At 45.5% G+C, this 23,025-nt stretch overlaps 2 protein-coding genes across 3 annotated transcripts; one reads left to right on the top strand and one right to left on the bottom strand.

Annotated features, from left to right (window-relative positions):
* Positions 1–400: 400 nt before the first annotated feature.
* On the top strand, positions 401–15,808 carry ccdc186 (coiled-coil domain-containing protein 186). 2 transcript variants are annotated; one of them, XM_029133733.2, is made up of 16 exons: positions 401–535; positions 1,760–2,576; positions 2,924–3,050; positions 4,140–4,268; positions 5,282–5,494; positions 5,664–5,783; positions 5,888–5,992; positions 6,412–6,510; positions 7,827–7,913; positions 7,986–8,128; positions 9,099–9,354; positions 9,610–9,799; positions 10,376–10,456; positions 10,612–10,840; positions 12,866–13,085; positions 13,883–15,808. In XM_029133733.2, exons 2-16 carry the CDS (start codon positions 1,780–1,782, stop codon positions 13,964–13,966), a joined length of 2,880 nt encoding a protein of 959 aa, XP_028989566.1. In that variant the 5' UTR covers positions 401–535; positions 1,760–1,779; the 3' UTR covers positions 13,967–15,808. The 2 variants fall into 2 exon arrangements, with proteins under 2 accessions (XP_028989566.1, XP_028989564.1); XM_029133731.2 differs by having other exon boundaries at positions 10,376–10,474.
* Positions 15,809–18,932: 3,124 nt separating this feature from the next.
* adrb1 (adrenoceptor beta 1) lies at positions 18,933–22,153 on the bottom strand. Its single transcript, XM_029133736.3, has one exon. The coding sequence runs from the start codon at positions 20,862–20,864 to the stop codon at positions 19,683–19,685; it is 1,182 nt and encodes a 393-aa protein (XP_028989569.1). The 5' UTR covers positions 20,865–22,153; the 3' UTR covers positions 18,933–19,682.
* Between the last annotated feature and the right edge of the window lie 872 nt (positions 22,154–23,025).

The raw sequence follows: 23,025 nt of genomic DNA, 5'->3' as shown, positions 1-23,025 counted from the left end.
ACAAACTTGCTCATCATTGCACAGCTCCAGGGCAAGCACATAGCATTTAATTTGTCAGGGACTGACTTTAAAACTAAAACTTGGTAATTATTGACCCTGCAGAAACACGGTGAAATTTAAAAAAAAAGTTTTTGGGTCAGTTAATGATACAATTCAATTCAGTTTTATTTATTAATTTTTTTAAGACATTGCCTATTTCAATGTATATTAATTCTTATTGTGTCATTATATTATTCCAAATTGTAATTATTTAATTATGAATTTTTGTCATAATTTGTAATATTTAACAGTAAGATTATCTATATTTATATTATTTAAAGAGGAGGAGGTTTACCTGACGTGGTATGACGTCACTCCTCACTGGCCTCTCATTGGGTAATATCCTCTCCGCTTTTCTCCCGCAGTGGCCATATTTGTTGATGTGTCATATCAAACTGACTTGTTGGTGCTATCAGCTGTTAAGGTAGCAAGCTCAGAGTTCACCCTTTTCCTGATTGCCTCTCATTTCATTCACACCATGATTACATCGCATTAGGTGGGTGAAAATATAAATATATTTCTTAAGCTTTTTTTTATCTTTGATATTAAATGGTGGCTTTAGCTTAAGCTAATGTCAACCGATTGTTCTCCTGGCTAGCTAACGCCTCTCTTATCAAGGTTAGCAAGGCTAGCTAACGTAGGCAATGTCTGCATTCAGTATGTCAGACTGATCTTAGCGTTAGATCAAATCGAAGCAACTACTGTCAATATACTGGTGCGTTTTAGGGCTTGTAAGATATGTCCTTGGTGTGTTGTCGATGCCAACTAACTAATCTGCTAACGCTAAAAGGCTACAGTCTAATCTGGAACGAAAGAAACCACAATGATGATTAATCGATAGTACATATAAAGTACATGTAGGTGACAGAATCAAGCCCCTAGTCTGATGTGTAAGGCGTGTTTGTAATATTACTGAATACTGTTACTACGGCATGACACCTGTCATAAGAGCATCAGAACTAGTGCATGCTTTCACTTTACGTTTCAAATGTTACGGTTTCATTGTTTAACGTAGGTAGCTGCCTTTTGATGCTGTATGTAGCTATGCTCCATCATCAGGATGAAAGGATACTAAACACAGTAGTTACATTCTTTCTTCTAATAGTCATCTCTGGGCGTTACCACTATCTAAAAGGAAAAGGTCGTATTGAAAGGGGGAGAAAATCGTGCTCAGTGGATTTTGGATCAGGGCTTCAGACTGTACCTATAATCTTTAAACTCAATAAGTGAGAGAGTTGTATTAACATTTAACTACATGCATTCTCTCACACACACAACGCTGACAGCGCCAGTTTTTTTTAGACTGCAGCTGTTTTATTTATATAAGATTTATAAGGTTAAATCCAATCCTGAACTTTTTATCTGATCTACAGCTTCTTTGTTTATCAGTGGTTTTCATAGAAACATGCTTAGTACATAAACAGTTTTTCCAAGTTTGTTTTAGCATGATTTGTTAATGTTTTAACAAGAGGTGATGATCCTGTGTAACAAACTAGAATACATGTGCTAGTTTATGGTTATGACAGTTACAAATACATCAAAGGTCTTGACAGAACCGCACCTACTGTCTGTGTGCCTTCTATGAAAGCATGTTTTACTTGGTAACAGGTAAACATGCAAATCAAAGGAACACAAGTGCTTTTTATTCAGACACATTTATGAATGTTTGTTGGTTGTAAGCCACAATTTATGAAAACTCAAGCATGTTTTATTCTACCAGGTTTGAAGCAGAGAGGGACCATGGAGCAGCCTGGTCAAATGTTGCATACACACACGTTGAGGGGATCAGAAGATGAGTCTTCGTCGGTTGAATCTCTTACTATGAAACAGCTGCAGAACAGCAAATCCAGTCCAGAAAATGAACAGGACATCTCTCACGTCAACCCAGATAGATCGGATGCCGATGCAAGTGATGACTGTCATGACTGTGGAAATTTGACAACTGCAGAAAACACTTCTAATATTGTAGTGGAAAGCCCTGTTGTTGTTTCACAAGGGACAGTAGAAACACAGACCTCTGATGACATTAAGGATTCTAATGCCATCAATCTAAATATCCATGAGCAGCCATCAGCCTTGGTAGCCAATTGTTCCACAGAAGTTGAGAATAGTGGTTTGGCTGAAAGTTCGACACTGTCTTCTGTCCAAAGTACTTCCACCACAGATTCAACAACCACCTCTGGGATCTCTAATGGCCCCTCTACACCTAACTCTGATATTATCAGCTCTTCACTTGCTTCCAGCCCTCAAATCAGTGCCAAAACCTCAGTCCCATTGCATTCCATGTCAAGCCCATATGACACTGATTGCAGCAGAAAGCTTATTTCCCAGATAGAGCGTTCGTTGTCACAGGAGTCACTACTGGATGAGCTGGAGTCAGAGCTGCTGGCTTGTCGGCTGCCTGAGGGTGAGAGCGGAGGTGGAAGAAAAGGGAATCCTCCTGTCAATGGACTCTCCAAAGACCAGGAGGGCTGCATGGTGGTATTTGAAAAGTGTGTACAGTACAAGTATGCACAGCAAGAGAAAGCTATTCAAGGGTAAGCTTGTGTTTTTGTAAGTTAACAGCATGAACTGTATTGTAAATTATACAGATTAACATATGGCTGTGTATATCCTGCATCGAGTATATTGCATACTAGGCCACTTAAACGGGTATTTGTGTAGTACTAGGTATTAATTATAATGAGGTCGGTTTAGCAGGAGATTAGCCTACTTGCTAATAGTAGCTTCTCTGTGTTATTGTAGCAACCAAAATGAACTGATCAGAGAAAAACTATTTTGATTTCTGCTCTGTCTTCTGGCTTTAACAGTCCACTGTCTGTTTTCTTCATTGCTTTGGTGCTGACCTGAATCGCTGTTGTGCGCTGTGTATTTGTGATTACAGGTTGCTTGAAGAGAACAAGAGGCATCAGGAGCTGATCCTGGGTATATGTTCAGAGAAGGACAACATGAGGGACGAGCTGAAAAAGAGGGCAGAAACAGAAAAGCTGCACATGCTCACGATTCAAAAGGTTAGTTACTGAATATATTCAGTGTTTCAAATACTTCTATTTCTGTGTTGGAACACAGACAGAAATCTGTGTCTTGGTCCAAAATAAGTGCGTGCTTCAATAAAGGGCTATATTCATCATTGCAGCTGCATTTCCTGCCAGGCCTTTGTTAATAGATTTTAGAAAACAATGGAAGCCAATTTACCTTTTTTATATTTTCCATCAACACTGAAAGGCTCCACTGCAGTTTCAGTCCGACATCCTCTCAGTGCTGGACATTGACTTCCGCAAATATAATAAGACTGGCTGCACCTGCTAGTCTGGTATAATGGATAAAAGAAGAGACCTGTAAAACAGTTTGCTGCAGCCTTAACCAACTAATGACTGATTGTCTAATAGACCATTGGTTTGGACCAGCACCAGTGACTTTGCTTTTCCCTGAGTCACGGCAAACATGAATGCGTGTAAAACAATACTTCCCTGGTCTAGAAACAGCCTAAGGAAGATGCTTAGACATTACTGACTCTCTTAAGGGGAATCCAGAGGACAAATGCTGTGAAGCAGCGCTGGTCCCAGTGAAACTCCAGTCCAATTAAACCTAGAATCTAAGTCGGCAGCCTGTTGGGATGAAAAGGGTGATGTGGTCCAGGGCTGTGTCCTTTTCATAAGAATCTAATGCCTGCATTGTGTCTTTTTTGTGCATTTTCCTTTGATTCCAAGATTGTCATCTATCTAACGCTGCACAAGTATCTGTTTATTGGGCCTGGTGAAGCTTTGTCGTGCCGAGTAATGGCTTTCTAGCCAAGAGTGTTTGTTTAAGCATTGGATGAGGGATTTGCTGTAACGAATAGCAAACGTGTTTGGAAATAATTTATGTTGTCTAAACACAGGTCTAGAAATGAAGGCTTCTTGCTAATGGAGTGTTTCCAAACGCATTGAACATTAAACCTGTGTGATTTCAGCAACCTAGGACGGTGCCAAACAGGCTTTCCTTTCTTGTGCTGACTGCATTTATTTTGCCCACACTCTGAATCAGCAGGGCGACGCCTGGCCCAGCCTCACATATTGTCTAACAAGTTGCTTATCCGGTTTATTCCTTTTGTTTTGCAGTTGGAAGGCAGAGTGGAGGAGCTAATAAAAGAGCTGAGGGAGTCCAGGGATAAATTCATTCACCAAGACCAAGCCGCTAAGGCTGCCCTCCAGCAGATGCAGAAGGAGACGGCATACCGGCTGGAACAGGTACAACTGGAACCCATGTGGTCGTAAACTGGTCGCACTGCATCGACCTGTCACAGGGTGACCTATGTTTGTATGTCTGGTCTTGTTTGAATTTGGGTTTCAATAGTACATTGTAATTTGTTTATACAGTAAAAACAATCCTTTTCTTTGGCCACATCAAGGGAAGTATCCTCTTAATTTACCTGTGAGCTCATCGGTGATGAACGAAGGCCGTTAAACTCGCATTTGTTGGATCACTGTGTGACAATCTTTATGAAAATAACGCTAAAGCTGAAACGGGTCAAGTAAATCTGTATGCACCGATTCCCGGCACGCACTGTACCCTGCATATCTTTGAAAACGTTCGCACAAAACTGGCTGCTGAGTGGTCAAGGTCCTCTGCACAACAAACTCTTCAGATTGCAGGGAATAGTGCAAGGAAGCACATTTTTATCCAGTAGTTTGCACACCTGGTTGAAAGCGTGTAGGATTATTCCCTCTTGACAGTCGGGTCACACTTCACAATTTTTAATTTCACTGTTCATTGAACAATATGAAGTAGATTTAGTACTCAGTGGTGTCTTTTAGGCTTTTACCTTGTATCAGTCGTGCCTTGTTTTAATAGGATGACCCAATCCCAGTAAACTGTAACTAGAGGGGTTTGAAACATTAGGTCATATTTTTAGTAGACGCTTCATGCGCCCTAACTGATTAATTCATTCTTTCTTTAACTTTTTAATTTAAAATGCACACTGGGACTCCTGATGCATGAAATCATGTTGTTATAATTTTGAACACACTGTTTTTCTCTCATTCTCTCGTTCTCCTAAGCACTAACCTGTTACAGCAAACAGTGCAGGTTCAGCATAAAACATAAAACATAAAAAAATGAGACATAGAGGATGAGCATGTCATTGGGGTGAGGAATGGACACGCAGGTGTGAAAGCAGCGGAGGGAGCATTTGTATAAAAGCACTACCTGTTAAAAAGCACTGAGCACCTACAATACGCAAACCTTTTCTGTGCAATCGCAGGCAAATAAGAAGTGCGAAGAGGCACGACAAGAGAAGGAGACCATGGTGATGAAATATGTTCGGGGCGAGAAAGAGGCACTCGACCTGAGACGCGATAAGGAAAGTTTGGAGAAGAGGCTGAGGGACGCCACCAAGGAAGTAGACCGCCAGGCACTGCGAGGAAACCAGCTGGCTCAGGAGAAGGGGCGGCTGCAGCAGCTGTATGAGGCCAAGGTAAATGCTGTTGTGTTTACTCAAGTGATGTCTTGAAAGTACAATTCTGAGTTTTGATTTGACACACAGCTGTATGCTTTATTTTAATATTTACTTTGTTTAAATATTAGCTAAATAAACAGAAACATCAACTTACATGTATTCCTGCTTCCCCGATCTCTTTTCTCAGGATGGTGAGGTCGGCAGATTGTCTCGGGAGGTAGAAAAGTTAAAGGATGAAATTAACTCGCACCTTATTAAAGTCAAATGGGCCCAGAACAAACTGAAAAGTGAGGCGGATGCACACAAGGTAATTTAATTGGTAAATTAATTTGTAATTTGTATTAAATGTTAGAGTTGTGTTGCTCACCACTCTGTTTTTTTTTTTTTTTTTACACATGCATGTACGTTTAGGAAACGAAAGACAAACTGAGAGAGACCACCACCAAACTGGCCCAAGCCAAAGAGGAGACTGAGCAGATCCGCAAAAACTGCCAGGACATGATCCGAACTTACCAGGTCTGTGATGTTTCTGTTTGTTTGAACACGAGTGAGGCCGTACGCGCGTTCAGAGCGTGTCCCAGAATCCCTCTGCAGCTTTGGCACCAGGCTTAAAGGAGAGGCAGTTTTAATTTGTACCTTATGATGGTGGTAAAGAGCTGTGCTGCTGAGCTGATCTTGAGCTACTGCCTACTACAGACCAAGGCATCAAGCTGAAGCAATATCCTTAAAGAACACTAATAATATTAGTATACAGGTACTTACAGTACATCAGCAGAGTTTAGAAGGACACGGAAGTTAAAGTGGACTAAAACAAACATAACCAACTCAGATTATCTTTGTCGTGCTTCTTTTCCTCACAGAATGTGTTGTTCCAGCTGTTGTCTACCTGCCTAACGCCTGGATTTGTTTTTGTTTTTTAACCCTTTGTTCTCCAGGAGTCCGAGGAGCTCAAGTCCAATGAGCTGGACGCTAAACTGAGGCAGACAAAAGGGGAGCTGGAGAAACACAAGCAGGAACAAACGGACCAATTAGAGGTGACGGCCGCCGTGCACGCACGCGAAACTACAGCGCTTGCTCACGCAGCTAAACCACACACTGTCTCATGCTGAGCTTTCAGGACAGCCCGACATTGCTTGTTTCATATCTGCAGACAGAAATGAAGCTTCTGTTTGTATCTTTCATCCACTCCACCCAAAATTGAAAATTACTGATACAGCTCCACTATTAATTAGCATATTTTATAGCCTCACTAAAAGCACCTGTTTGAGTAAAAGGCCCTTTTTCCGGTGTTCTTATCTAAATTTGAGATGTAATTGTCTTAACCAGGAATGAGTAACAGACTGGCACTCATGATGTGGACACACAGGCACAGACATGGACCCGATCCAAACACAATGGCCTGTTTTTCTCAGTGCCCCATTCTAAAGGGAATCGCACTCTTAAAAATAAATGCCCTAGAAATAATCAATATGGAGCCGGGAGTTTCAACAACAACCCAGAAGACATCACCTATTTCTTGCAGTCATTTCACAGACAAGTTTGTCTCAGCAGGGCGTTTATAAGTTCCTAGAATACCGTCAGGCCTGTCAAGCTTGAACAGTAATTACATATTGATAGATTAATTTTAGCTGAAATGTTTTATTTAATCCTGTTTCGTTTGCCTCTCTTGTGTCAGCCATCCTAGTTTCTAACAGTATAATGATACGTTGTCGATCTATTAGTACTCATCCTTTTTAAACTGGGTTTTCATTTCGCTGTTGTGCTGATGAATGAATTTCGTTTAGCTTAGTATGTGTGTCACGCCCAAATGATGATGCAGCTCAATCATAAATAATGCAGACGGCTGAATTTCCAAGTACTGTATGGGTGTTAACACAGGGTGGAAAGGGATAAATGGAGGAAATTTGCAGAGATCTCCATCACTGGTGTGTTGTCTTGGATACCACCGCGTACTAATAGCTTTTTGAGAAAACTAGCAGTAGCGCTCTGCCATTGATGCCTCTGTTTAGGCAAAGTCCTATTAAGCTTGGTTTTCACATGCTTAATGAGTGCATAAGAAAAATAACTTTAATGAATGCAGCTCATGGACGGCCAGGAACTGCATCTAGAATGAAATGAGGCTACTGTATGTTTTTGCTGCTATTGTTCCCCCCCCCACACACAGACACAAGTATATTTCATTAAGTGTGATTCAAGTGGATGTGAACTCATTGATTGATGATAATTTGTATTAAATAATCCGAATTGGAAGAGATCATTTTAGAATTAAGCTTCTGTGGCTTCTTTGAGCAGATAGTAAAACTCACAGCAGTTCACGTGAATCTAATATAGACACTTCTGCATCTGGCAGGTTCACAGAGTGAAGGCTAAAGAGCTGGATGATCTCAAGAGGAGTTACAAAGAGGGCATGGATGAGCTGACGACCCTGCGCACCAAGGTATGCCACACGTACAGCACAGGTGTACAGCATCGGGGCGAACACGTGGCCTGAGTGTGTGGTGTTCCGTAGCTGAAGTGTCTAGAGGATGAGCGCCCACGCTGGGAGGACGAGCTGACCAAATACCGAGAGATCATCAACCGGCAGAAAGCTGAGATCGGCCGCCAGAGGGAAAAGCTGGAGGAGATCGCCGTCCTCCAGGAGCAGCAGCAGCGGTACAGCCACACACTCTCACCATGATGATGCAGGATGTAGAATAGACAGCCACAGAGCCCAAGCTGGCCGTGTTCTGGTTGACCAGCATGCATGTGCTCTTAGCTGTAGCATCAAGCCAAGCTCATCATCCACTGCTTTTGCAACACACATCTGTGACTCCCCTTGAGCCATCAAACGACAAGATGGAGCTAATGGAGCAGAGCCTTTGCTTGCTATATACTGTATGTCATGTCAGCATTCATTGGCCTAAGGTCTGAATAAAAGTCAGACATTGATTGTAATAACCAGATGTCAGCTTAGCATTTTAAAAAAGTAGTCGGGTTCAGAAATAAACTTCATCGTTTGCTCCTGGTTGTTTCACTTCAAGCTGATAAACCAGAAATATGCCTGGCTGCCTTCTGTTCAAACATCGATATTTGGTAATATACTGTAGATGCTGAGTTTTTTTAAATACTGTATCAGAGCACTTAAAGATGGGTCAGGGACCAATATAGCATTCAGAGAAGGAAGGATCTCTGGTCCCTGTGTGGCTCTGCCGGTCATGTGCAGATCACTTAATAGAGAAACTTTCCTCTCGTTGAAATGTTGCTTTCAGTTTGTGCCACAGTGGCTCAAGCCCAAATTTATTTATGCAAAAGCTTCTCTACTTTTTTTTTTTTTTTACTTTTTCTGGCTGGAATGTTGAGCAGCAGGAAGTTTTTCCACCACGTGCACCCACATTTTTAGTTCTTGGCTAGAAAAAGGTCATTTGATACCAGTGTTTTCTGTCCAACCTTAAAATCACCAGTAATTTTGATAGCGAACATTCATCCTGACTTATTAAGCGTAAAATATTATTCCAGCTAAAACTAGAGTGTATTTAACTAAACAATGAGCCAGTTAAAAGTTTAGACAGTATTATTTTCAATCAATAGTTTGTCTCAGAGCGTTGAATGTCTGTTTTCCTCCACTCTTGTTTGTTACATACAGTGACAAGCAGGAGATCTCCTCTCTTCGCGAGGAAGTGGACAGCCTGACCAACCAGATGGCTGACCTCCAGCGTGACGTCCAAGGCAGCAGGGAGCGCGAGGCCGAGTTGCTGGGCTTCACTGAGAAGCTGAGCAGCAAGAACGCCCAGCTCCAGTCGGAGAGCAACGCGCTGCAGACCCACGTGGATCAGCTCGTCAGGAGTTTGTCAGAGCTGCAGGCGAAGCTGGAGGAGACTGACAGACTATTAGATGACAAGGTTGGCTGAACTGAGGGCACAGAAAGAATTTGTCTTAATACAGTGACACGATTAAAGTGATGTAACACATTTTAATTTGATGAAGCCTCGCATGGGAACAAAAGCACTGTACAGAGATTGCACTGCGCCTTTGACATTCTCGTTAGAGCTTGTCTGACCTAGAACATGCAGTGTCCTTGAACAGTGATCATTTCTACCTTTTTAAAGTCAGGACAGATTAACGTAGATGTCCATTTTTCTGTTCTCCCGGCGCAGTCGCGGCAGCTGAAACAAGAGGAGGTGCTGCGGCAGCAGGAGGTGCGGGGCCTGCAGGAGGAGCGGGCCGCGCTGCAGGCCGAGGTGACGCACCTGAAGACCAGAGTCGAGGAGCTGAGGGATGAACTGGTGACTCAGAAGCGGAAACAAGCCGCCAACATCAAGGACCTGACGAAACAACTAACGCAAGGTGGGAAATGAGCTCCAGCGTGGCTCCCATCACAAACTCACACCTTGGAGAACTGGTGGCAAAGGTTGTTTTAGGCTCTTACTGAGTAGACAGGTACAAACAAATTTATTTTAAAGATTCCGCCTGCTTGGTTACCTAAAAGCAGTTCAGCTATATCCTATTGTGTTCACAAACTCTTCACTTAGGTTTGCATGTAATTCAGAAAGAGCCTTTTCATCAGAAGTGCCTGTGATCATTCATCTCTCTTACGATTTGTGACTACAGCGTAGTCATTTTTTTGGATATTTTGTGTAATATTTTGCTGAGCATGCATCTTTCTTCTGAAGCTACCTGCATCGCATTTATTAAAGCGGACACCTTCACAGAGAGCGAGTTCAAGTTTCGCTCTGTACTTACTGGTAACATAATTACTGTAAAGCAAGTGGTTATAAGTTTGCCTTTTACTTTACCTTCCCTTTAATATGTAGCAGCATAATCGAACGAGAAGTTATTCCAAGGATGTTTGTAATGTTGAAATGACAGTTTTTAGACGTTTTGCTCTCCTTCACTAAAACTAGTGTTTTTCTTTGTCTACAGCGCGTAAGAAACTGGAGCAAGTTGAGAATGGAGGCTGTGACAGGGAGGTCAGCAGCATGGGCAGTCGTTCTAGTTCCTCAGGTACTGCTCCTGGCTTTGGTTAGTATTTAACGTATACTGTATAAAGCTTTTTACATTCACCATGTAAAGATCTGGTTAGTAAAACAGCCCCTCCTACTGCTAACACAGCCACGGTGACGCTAATAGCTTTGTAATGGGCACGGTGCCGTTTCCAGGTTCGCTGAACGCCCGCCACACTGGGAACTGTGGTGTCGAGGAGCGCTCACCTGAGAGCCAGGCGGGTCCTTCTGTGGCGGTGGTGGACAGTTTCCCAGAAGTCGACAAGGCCGTGTTGGTGGAGCGCATCGTGCGCCTGCAAAAGGCTCTGGCTCGCAAGCAGGAAAAAATCGAGTTCATGGAGGATCACATCAAGCAGCTGGTGGAGGAGATCCGCAAAAAGACCAAGTGAGTGTCCCGGGCCCAGTGGCCTAAACAGGTTTCCCCGTTGTCTTCTAAGCAGTGTTTCAGATCAGTAGAGCCATAACGAGGCAGGTTTAACGTTTTCAGTTCATATTCTTAGTCTGGTTAAAACAAATCAGTTCATCTGACTTTATTTTAGGGACATGCACCTCAGCCCTTTGTGTTCTGGTGCTTCAGTATGCTTACTCAGAGCTCCTCCACCTCCTCCTTTAGATCCTAACATACATTATGCAAACACCGTACTTGTAAATCGTGTCAAGCTTCACTCATGAGGGAATACTTTAGTATTTACCCTTAATGGCATTTCATCCATATTCATGGCCACTGAGGACACATTGTGAAGTATGTTTGGATCTTAATCGCATCCACACTTCATGTATAGTGTTGGCCTGGAGTGGACTGTGGGCCTGTGCCAGAACAAAATGGGATGTGATGGGATGAGTTTCTCACATAATACAATGTATGCGAAATGGGAGAAATGTTGTTCATTGGCCAGGAACGCTCACTCGGCACAATTCAATAAAGTTCTGCATCCGATTGGCTCTTGTTGCCAGGTGATGCTTTCCAGCCATCCCTCTCGATTCCTCTCGAATCATCCCCTCCTTCCTACAGCACTTCTCACTCCATTCCCAGCTACTGTATAGACTTGGATTGATTCCATTAGCCTCAACCTACATTCAAGAGTTAAAATTGAGAACAAATCCCACGGTTACTGGGATAAATTTAGCTCAGTCAAATCTCAGCTAGGCGGGGGGTGGTGTTAAACTAGCCGGAGTGAGGATGTGAATTTGTCCTCTTTGCCTCTGTGTCCCTATCCCTCCAGGACGTCCTGGTGAACACTGATGAGCTAGCTAAGCGCGAAGCAGGTGCTGAAACGAGACAAACACAAACCGATGCTTGTTGGTGACCGGCGTTACTGCAGTTCTTCTCACTTTGAATGGGTGGAAATTAAAAAAAAAAAAAAAAAAGCAATATAAACGTTGCATGACTATTGAGAATCCAAATGGATCCTGTCCTATAATTTATGGAACATGTAATGTCTCAACAAGGCGCCTCTGGTGGTTTCAGCCTGCGAGGTTCTGAATACTATTAAGCTAAAATATGGCATTATTAAAATGTTTTGGACCACAGGCGGAGCCTTTCTTCGTTGCGTCTTCTGTTTCCTGACACTTTTTGGGCCCAAAGTTTAGTTCCCGCTTTAGGCTGTGGAGCGGCAGCAGATGTGAAAGTTGTACTTGACGCAGAACTACCACTGCATGCTCACCTGCTGTCCTCGTACCACACACTCTTTAATTTCTGTCACTGTTTTTGTTTTTGTTTTTTTGTGTTGTTTTTTTACTAAATACTGTCCTGATGGAGCGGGGGTCCAAAAATGGCCCCTTGCAAGAGTAGTCAGAGGTAAGTGTCATTTTGTGTGTGTGCTGACTGCAGTACTGGATCCTTTTGTTTTGCACCATTAGTAATGTAGGAGGCAGCCACTGATAAGAATCTCAGTGATGTTGCTTTTCCTCTAAATAGAAACTCAGCCTTTTGTTCATATTCTTTTAGCAGTGCTGGGAAAAGTGGACAACTGGAGGTTGGAAGCTGCTGGGCTGATGAATTCTCTTTTCTCTGACAAAAACATAGTTTAATCTCTCTATTGTATAGTTTTGTATAGTTAGTAAGATAAAAATTGAAATAAACTCCTGGCAGCGACTGTTATTATTATGGTTCCTTCTTTCTCTGGCACAGTAATAATCTTTCTGATTAGAGCTAAACATTTCCTGTGCACCAGTTGAAAAAGCCATCCCACTGAAATTAAAATTCTAGTAATGTCCGCTTCTTCTGCTGCTGAAAATGCTGTTAGTGCTCAGTAGGAGCCCTCTGTGCTTCCTCTTGTGAATCTCATTCACTCATATTCTTTGCTCAACAGTCTCCAGCTGATGCCACCACACACTCACTTCATTTTCCTAATTTCTTTTAGAGAAACTAATCCACTTTTGTCTAATTCCCCCTTCTTCCCTCCTACAGAATTATTCAAAGTTATGTGCTAAGAGAGGAGACGGGGGCCCTCTCATCAGAGGCGTCGGACATTAACAAGGCGCATCTAGGCCGGCGGGGGGGCATCATGGCCTCGCTCTACACGTCCCACCCGGCCGACAGCGGCCTAACGCTGGACCTGTCGCTGGAAATCAACAGGAAGCTGCAGGCTGTGTTGGAGGACACACTGCTGAAGAACATCACTCTGAAGGTGAGGCGTCCGTTAATGCAAGGAGCACGCGAATTATCGATGCTGTGGCCGACTTTCTCTAAGCCAGCGTTCACCCCTTTTAGGAGGAAATGCGGCGAACACCTGAGGGGCGTTAATTGATTCTAGTGGAACACATTTTCTGACGTGTTGAATGCAAGTGGGTCAATCTGTTCCACTTCTCAATCCCCAGTTAGGTTAAGTGCAGACGGTCTCAGTAGATTTATCCAGATGGTCTTGACCCCTAAGAAAATGTAGTGCAGTAGTAGTTTTGAATGACATAAGCATCACTCTATAAATATTTGACACATCACTATTATTATCATACGTTTATATTTGTGGGCGTGTCCCATAAACAATTGCTCCTCTCTCTCCCGTCTCCTTATTTTACTGATCGGCCACATTGTACATGCCTTAATCATGTTTTCCTTCACATTTTGTTCATGTATTGGAAACAAGCTGCCTCCTATTGTTGTTGTATCATGTCAAACTCAAAACACTGACGTGGGAGTACGTTCTGGCAGCTGGTGAAGGATGATTGGCAGCGAGCAGGATGTAACTATACAAACCCGTCAACATGGGTACAACAATAACATGACAAGTGCAAAATCAGGAGAAGGTCCCATGTTTGCTGCGGTGGATAATCCACAAAGTCTATGATAAGTCTATTTCTATCCATCCATCCATCAAGAGGTGGTCCAAGAAAGCAACAGTGGTAACCTAGCAACAGGGTCACTGCATGTGTTCAGATGAGCTACAGTAGCTCAAATGAGTTTAACGAGCCTCGCTCTGTTTGACAGGAGAACCTGCAGACACTGGGGGCGGAGATCGAGAGGCTCATAAAGCAGCAGAGGGATCCCGAGGATGGAGTGAGGAGGAAGTGACGCGAGCATCAACAACCACCTGACCAACCTCGTGGACCGAAGCAACGTGTGTGTGTGTGTGTGTTAAGTGCCAGTAGCACCTCAGCCTTCCGTTCTGGGATTCACCTTCTGTCCAGGGTTTGCTCCAGCACACGTCCAAACTTTACTTGAAGTGTCATAACTCCATCCACTTTAAACAACGCGTCGTCTTTTGTTTGACGTCCATCTCCGCTGAGCTTTTGCTGTGGTAGCTTTTTGAGTTTCAGCCTCGTAAACTAATTACCTGAACTTTATCATTTGAATGTATAGCGGATTCTGTCCTCCACACAGTCTCCTGATGTCCATCTGCCAATAAGCCAAATGTATTTTTCTTCATTGTGACCACACGGCACTCGGTATGTGACGCAAAAGTGCTTTTGCGCTACCCCCCCCCCTTTTTTTTTTTTAACGCTGCACAGCACTTACAGACGAGCTGGTGAAACCGGGTCCCTCGCATCAGCAGAGCAGCCCATCTGTGTGACACCGGTGTTACACTTAAAGAGGCCGACCAGCTGTATCAGTCCTCCTGCGTGAAATCTGAAGAACAAAAGCTGGTCTTTGACGATGCCCATTCTGAATGTGATGTTGGTTGACTTGTTTTTTATTTTTTTAATCCAATCTGTCTAATGTGTCATTATTATTATTATTATTATTATTATTATTTTCCAGTTTCCAGAGAAGAAATCTTAGATTATGAATTTTTGCATGACGCATATTTCTGTTTCTTGCAGAATTAAAGAAACTAACCATTTTGTCCAGTGAGGGAAAAGACTCAAATGCTGAAGTCTGTTGTAGTAAACCATCTGTAGAAGAGTCGGGTGTAGCTCAGGAACGCCTATGGAACCTACAGACCAATATCCAGGGTCAACGTGCAATGCAGTTCTTTTTAATCTTCTTTTTATTTTTTCCCACCTGAACGTTCGTGCGCCAGTATACGGTTTGTCGAAGCGTAAGGCTCGTGTCTGTGCAACGCGCCGCTGTGTGAATATGCCACTCGTGCGACTGCATGGCTGCTCTTGTGCCTTGTTAACCTCTCGAGCTTTCCTCGCAGGCTGCCACCAGGCTGAGCATGAAGCGGGTTCCATCTAGAGAGTCTGACTTTAACATCAGTCGCCGCACGTGATCACGTCTACGTCTCCGTTTAGTTTGTCAGTCACTCGCGCCGATGGGAGGTTTTCACGCCCCCGCCCTCTCAAAAATAACCTCATACGCTGCATTGAAATCGGCTGTTGTGTGAAGACAGGTGAAAGTGTGCAGGATTAAGGCCGTAGAGTCCTTAAAGCCTCCTCACGGCTGCAGGCGGGAATCCGTGTTTGATGTACCTTCACTTCATGTGATGTGGGATCAGTGGGAAAACGTGCAGCCGCCGGAGCCTGATATGACGTCTCAATTCAGCCGGATACTGAAACTCCGCAACCTTTGCACCAGAAGCATTGAGCACGGGTTCACGAATGTTCAGTCGAGGCGGTTAGTTGAAACGCACGCGTCTTCAATCTGATGGTCGTTCGCTTTCGTCACCGATTGTTCCGATCCGGTCGCAGCCTCTAATGTCCGGCTGTACTGGAACCAAGCCATGCTGCAGCACTGTGTGGGTGAATGTAAAGGGCCTCATGCTTCACTGAGCGGATATGAAGAAGCGGTGTTCAGTGTGTTGTTAAATGTTGTGCAATGATTCCCCCTGTTCCATGCAGTGGAATATTCAGACTGTGATTATAACATACATTTGTACATATGTCATTCTGTAAAAATATAAGATGTTTTTAAGGATACAGATTCTGTTTGTATATGTGGTGTTTCCAGGGAATAAATGAGGATTAATCTTTACTTTCCTTGTTCTGCAGTCGTCTCGTCTCGTATTTTTCTTTTTTAATCGTTGACAGAAACATCTGCTACCCTGCTTTCATTTGCATGGGAATGAAGGATGCTCAGGTATCGGGCCGGTTCTGCCCAGACGTCCCCTCTCCCACAGCCGGCCGCTTGAAAACCTGCAGTGTCAGCATGTAGGAGCAGGAGGTCAGGCGCCGTCAATCGGACTCTGCGCGTCTCCAGAACCACAGGAAACTGAACTCGAGGCCAAACCTTCCCCCTCGAAACCTTATCTCTGCCGTCGAACTAATAATAATTGGGTCAGAACAGAATTACAAAAGCGTTTTTTTTTGCTGAACAACACGCTTACTCACCCCGTCGGCCACAATTGAACACCGCCACACACACCTACAGAGCAGCTGACGGCACCTGTCATCAGAACATGACATCGTTCCCATTCCCGTCACGTGTGGGTGAAATTTCCCATTTTCCCCGGAGGCGCGGTCGCACGCGGCCGCCTCAAGTATCTAATTCAGGCCCGTGGTTACTGATAGGTTATTTTTAGCCCCCCTGATAAAGCATTCTCCTATCAGCTTAGATGACCATCCTTGAATGTATAAAGCCTCGCCCGCGTCGGCCGCGGCTGCAACAATGACGGCGGCTCACGATGGGAGGAGATAAAACTCGTCCTGTCCTTGTCGGCCTGTTGTTCATTGACTGAGCTCCATTCACAAACAGGCACGTTAGGATGAAAACATCTGAATGTGGCCTTTTCTGCAGAATTATTACCTTCCACTTATTGTCTTGACTTGTTACGTAACTCCATCTACAGAAATAGATCCTTTAATTGGGAGCGTTCATGCGTCCATCTGCTCCATCCCATCAGACAAAGCAGCCGTCTTCTCTCCGTAACGCTTTGATTTTATGCCACTCTCCTGCGCTTCCTGTGTTAAATTAGAACCATTCATCTTTTTTCCCCCCACACAGAACCACACCAGGCTGACAAACTCCACTTTTGGGGGGATAAATTGCTGAGCTGCACTTCGTGAAGGCGTTTATGAATGGACCTTTACTGGCGTCTTCCGCTCTCAGCTTCGGACCCAGTGACCCATCAGTCACGTGATGTTCTGAAGGAAGAGTTTGACATTCTGTAAGGATGCATCAGGGCTCTGTGATGCTTATCTGAGGATAAATGTTGGAAATGGGGGAAGAGCTCACTTGGTTCTTAGGAGAGTAAAGGATCATATGGGAAAACATTGCACCAGCACTGAGAGGATGCTGTTCAGGCTGAAAACGGAGGACGACTTTGACCAGCTCCCATCACGTCACAAGCGCGCACCGGCTGGAAGCTCCGGTCCGTTTGTTGAGCTTTACAAACAAAAGCAAACTGAAGACCGGGAACGGCTTGGGAACAGGCTGCAGAAAGTGTTGCATAGTGTGAGTTTAGCATATCTGTTGGGGTCTGATAAGGTTGTCGTCGTTAGCAATCAGCAGTAATTATCTCCAAGTGCCTTCAGATTGTAACAACATCCCCTCCAAGCGCCTCCCAGAGAAAATCACTGTATTTGCATAGAGGTTCATGTGTGAGTTTGCTGCTTTTTGTTGCTGTAATTAGCTGAATTGATCCATCTTTGCTGTTTCGTGGGCTTTCGTGGGCGGTCACGGGGGGGGGGGGGCTGTGCATTAAATCAGCCGACTTTGATTTACGTCGCCGCCTTCTATGCTTTGGAACCCGTTTCTGGACACGTTGTTAATCAGCTGTCTGATATGGAGCAAATCTGACATCGTTGCATTTAGGGGCTACGAGGAGATTATTAAAATTCATAAACAGCCCGTGTTTTGAATGCTTTGATAGTTCTGGATGATTGTCGTTAATCACGTACAGATGGCGGTAGGAGGTGGTTGGCGGAGACGCCGTTCATGATCTGGGATTGAAAGAGATGCTTTCATCGTAACAACTGAATGCATCCTCACACTTGTTGCCTGGGATGGTCTCACAAAACACCCCAGACCCTCTGCTCTGTCCAGAGTAAATCACTCAGTCCTGCTTCTGTGACCTTTGCTGGCGCAGAGGTCATGTTGCGACACAGTTTCATCACCGAAACACAAGCAATTTGAAACAATTACTCCTAAAACCGCTGATTAGCGCCTCCATCTGTGAGCCCACTGCTAATCTGTCCAAACACCAACTTCCTGCCAAACAAACAAAGCTTAATAATGAAGTGGGCCTGTGCCAGGAGGCCATCACCGATACCGGGCCGCGCCGCCGCCGCTGCTTTCATTCACATACAGTAGATCAGCCAATCGCAACTAAACAATGTTCATTAGCCAAAACAGCTGAGCTCAGTTGCATTCGTTTTTTTGCAGCCTAATTGAAATGTACGAGCGGCCCCTGTGGGAGAGCATCGTTAACAGAACACACCATGCTAATGCATTTTAAAGACGCCCGGCTTAAGGGCTAATTAATATTCCCCAGAAAGGACGACAAATCTCCCCTGTAAGAGTCACTTCATAACACCAGCTGTCGTGTTGTTTACTAAAACATGTTCTATAGGCTTTCAGAGCCATCTTGGCGGAAACGGCAGCGAGAATGAGCCCAGAGTTGACAAAATATTTGGGTTTAGTTGGATTTTGGACCATTTGATGTTATGTAACTTTAACATAACTTTAACATAAACACGTGTTTGCTCCGGTAAAGCACTTAAAAGGCCCAATGTTATACATCAGCTTGTTTAAAAGCAGCTTTCTAAAGGACATCATCATCATTTTATCAAATTCTGGGTCATATGAGTTCTGGGAGCCAAAAAGTGCTGCATTAGTAAACTGTACACTGTTACAGCCTGGACCCTGACATGCACTGAATGCAACGGGCTAAAATTAAACTCAGCATAATTTGAACGTATAATCATTAACCCAGTGCAGCTGTGGGCGGGTTTTGTCTGTGCACAGTGCGTAAAATAAGGCACGGTATTGATGATCATTCACCTTGATTGAGGCAGACAAACAAAACACAACACAAACCCCTTAATCCACTGTGCATGAACGTGCATAGACCCAGTTTTCTCAGAGCTCAGATTCTGGTTGCTCCCACTCCCACATCACAGCATCTCTCTAAAAACACTCCAAAAGAAGCCCAGACATGTAAACTATTCAACTTCTCTTTATTTCACAGAGTCAGTACACCACCTCACAACACCGTAATGAGCTTAGAGAGAAACACAGAGACTCCTTCAGTACTAAAACACGTTACTGCGTATTTACAGAGGCCGTGGGAATCTGACCCACGTTGACTCGCTCGGTTGTAAAAGACAGCGCGGATTAATTAAATACACGTCTATTTACATAAATGTTTAATATAAACAAATACCCGCCGTACAGTTTGCACTTGCCCGAGGTGTGAGGTAAAACACAGTGAGTACTACACAACTACAGTACAATCACTCGGACGAATGCTTCGCTCCTCCTGTCCATCGCTTTATTTCATTGTGCGCCTGAGCGATCATTAAAGAACCGGTGGCCCATTGCGAACGCTGGATTAATTTATAGGAAACCCTCCTCCCTTTAATAGTTTGCGGTCTATAATTTAACGATGAAATGCTGATCGGTAAAAGAAAAAAGAAAAGGAAACCCCAGGAGCATGGAGCGTTCGTGCGCACTCACGTTACTGAATCCTGTTTTGTGGTGACGTGCGTAAAAGGGCTAGACATTCATTTAAAGGGCACTAAAACTCGTATAGGGACTCAACTTTCAAACAACATCTCCATCTCCCCCCAAACAATACATTTCTGGTGGTTTCTGGTTTGTCTCGTGCCAATAAGTCAGGCTCGGAGCTCCGGCTCGCGCGCGCAACCTCTCCAAAAAGGCGTCTCCGGGCGGTTGTAATCCGTCCGCGTCACAGCTGGGACTCCGAGTGGGAGAGCTTCGCGGTGCCGACCAGGCTGCTGTCACTGTGGTCAAAGCCGCCGCAGTCCGTCCACGTGGCCAGCGCGCGCGGCTCCAGGGACGACGCGAAGCCGCCCGAGCACCGCGACAGGTCGCAGGAGCTCACGTGCAGCCGGCGGTCGGCCTGCCTCGGGCAGCACAGCAGCCGCTTGAACGCCTTCCTGAAGTCCGGGCTGCGGCAGTAGATGATGGGGTTGAAGGCGGAGTTCACGTAGCCCAGCCAGTTCAGGAACACGAACAGGTTCTTGTCCACGACCTCCGCGCAAAACACCCGCACCACGTTGACGATGAAGAACGGCAGCCAGCACAGGGTGAACGTCCCCATGATGATGCCCAGCGTCTTGAGCGCCTTCTGCTCGCGCAGCGCCAGCATCTTCGTCGGCCTCCTCTTGCACTTGGAGGTCAGGCCGGTTAAAGAGCTGTGGAAGCGGCCCTCGCACTTGTCGATCTTGCGCACCTGCTTCTGCGCCTCCCGGTACACGCGCGCGTAAACGAAGAGCATGACCAGCAGAGGAATGTAGAACGAGATGATGGAGGAGGAGATGGCGTACGCGCGGTTCGTGACGAAGTCGCAGCACTGGGGGTCGTCGTAGCAGGCCGTGTCCACGCTGTCCCGGGACCAGTGCATGAGGATGGGCAGGAAGGAGACCAGCGCGGAGATGGCCCACACCGTGCACACCACGGCTTTGGCGCGCGCCTTGGTCAGCAGGCTCTGGTAGCGGAAGGGCGACGTGATGGCCACGTACCGGTCTATGGCGATAACGCACAGGGTTTCGATGCTGGCGGTGACGCACAGCACGTCCACGGAGATCCAGAACTCGCAGAAGAAGGAGCCGTAGAGCCACGAGCCGCGCACCTCGAGCGCGGCGCCGAACGGCACCACGAGCAGCCCCATGATGAGGTCGGCGCTCGCCAGCGACACGATGAAGACGTTGGTGAGCGTCTGCAGCCGCTGCGTCCGCGCGATGGCCACGATGACCAGGATGTTCCCGAACACGATGGACAGCACGATCAGACCCATCACCAGGCTCATGCCGGCCATCCACTGCTCCGACGCGGCCGCGTCCGCCGCCTCGCTCCCGGTGCCGTTGTGGAAGTTGACCGGCGGCGGCGACGCGCCGCCGTCCCCCATGACGCGCTGCTGCGCTGTGCGCGCGGACAGGTCGGGCTCATCAAGGCGCCGCGGAGCAGCCGCGCGTGTGTGTCGCCGCCGCAGCAGCCGCAGCTCTAGTCCGCGCGCGCCCCAACTCCATCTGGCGCGTCTGTCCCGAGCTCGGTCCGCCCGAGACGCTGCGCCGAGCGGGACTTCAAAGTGGGTGCTGACATCACTGCCCGCGGACCAATCACGCAGCTCGGTGGAACAACGACACCAGCGCCTCGACGATTCAGCCAGCGCAGACTGGTGTCTTTGTGAATGAACGGAGAAGCAACGCTTACATTAAGAGAGAGAGTTCATGCAAAGCATCCAGCGCCCCAACCCGAACTCATACCCGTCTTCGGGACCACGAGAAGCCGAGGCCCAGATCCCACCGTGACGTTACGAACCGCGCGGATCTCCATGTTTTTATTCCTTGCCATTACAAACACGAGTTGTTTGCCCATTTTATATTTTTATCTCTAAAAATACATCCCCCACCGTGAGGTCAGACCCGAGCGCTCCACGCTTCGCAGCAGCTACTACGCGCCTCTTATCTTGAGTTACACAGTAAGTCAGAACAACTAGAAAACACTGTTCGGCCGCTGCTCGTTCGTATTTGCGTCATCATAGAAAATGACTCAACCTGTCCACCAACTCCACCACATCCCAAATATTTAGAAAGGACTAATAAAACAAACATAAACCATTAATCTACAGCAGTATATATTATTTCTATAATCTTGAAAGAGCAAAACTTTCCATCACATTATGGCATTCAGCCTAATACAGGACAAAAAATAAATAAAATAGAAACTGATAACATTGGGAGAAAGTTGTGTATGGAAACGGGGAGAGTCACGTTGACGACGTTTGTGAAAGCGTTTACATCGACCTTGTGACACACACAGATCGATCATGCCTTGTTTTCCCTGTCTGTGTGCAAACCTGTTGACCCAGCAACATGCATGCAGGCTGTGACGTGGCCTCGGGCGCCCAGCTGGAGGGAGAGAGAGAGGCGCACGTATGAGGAGTCCATTGGGCCTCTGCAGAACCAAGCTCCAAAGGTCTTCCAACACCGGGGAGGTCAGCATTAAACACAGCATAAGGCTGATCCTAAAGCTTCCTGCTCTATCACCTTCTCTAGTCGTCCACCTTTGTTCTAAACTTAGGAGAACAGCATCTTCAAGCTGTTGGGGGGGGGGGGGGGAAAGCAGGTTCAGCTGGATTCAGCAGCTTCACTAGGTAAATAAACACGGAGTCAAAGGTCAGTGTTCATTTTAAAGGGAGACCTTCCTGTTGGTTGGAGCAGACATACTGGTCGGATGTGTCCACAGACCTTTCAGTAGCTCTAGTCACCAGTAAATCGCTTCCGCCTGCATTTAGGTGCCAATATGGAGTCAGACGCACACAGAGAAATGCTAATTGTTCTTTTTTTAATCTCTCACATGTGATATGATAATAGAGTCAACTCAAATAGATTGAATGAAGAATAAATGTTTCTAAACCATTGCACGAAACCTCAGTCCCAATTAAACCAGTCATCTTATTGGTGAGCTTCTAATTTACGGGGGTCACAGCGGTTAACCAGTGTCAGCTCCATGCATCATATGAGAATCATGAGAGGCACGGCGGTACGAGCCCTTAAAAATACCCTCAAAAGCCTTTTTTGTGTTGCTGAGTCAGCTGCGTCGACGGGGACTCTTATCTGATCACTCACGATCCCCTCGGCTTCATTTTCAATCGAGTCATCTTGAAGCGTTATATCACCAACTTGCTGCCAGACTCCAGATGACGCCCGTGACCCGTGGAAACCTTTGACCCTGCCAATGTGCTTGTACAGATGTTCTGGTGTGTACGTGCACATTAAAGAGCAGCGGGTTAATGGTGCTGTCGGGGGATGAGGACACAGTAAATACACAAGGAGAGAGAGGAGGTGTTGCTCTAGTCCTATAGATTCTAGTCCTATAGATTCTAGTCCTATAGATTCTAAAGACTAGAAATATGGAAAGGGACCAGAAGATTTTTAAAGAATAGTAGAACCGTAGTATAAAACCGTACTTCTATTAAAGCAGAACAGATACAGCTGCTTAATTCCCCTTGCTGTGTTGCATCTAAAGCGCAGCAACATATTAACACGTTTTCCCTGAACGGACGG

The sequence above is a fragment of the Betta splendens genome, chromosome 19 (assembly GCF_900634795.4).
Source record: "Betta splendens chromosome 19, fBetSpl5.4, whole genome shotgun sequence".
Classification (NCBI taxonomy): Eukaryota; Metazoa; Chordata; class Actinopteri; order Anabantiformes; family Osphronemidae; genus Betta; species Betta splendens.
Note: the sequence above shows the minus strand (reverse complement) of the source record. Positions and strands in the feature narration are given on the sequence as shown.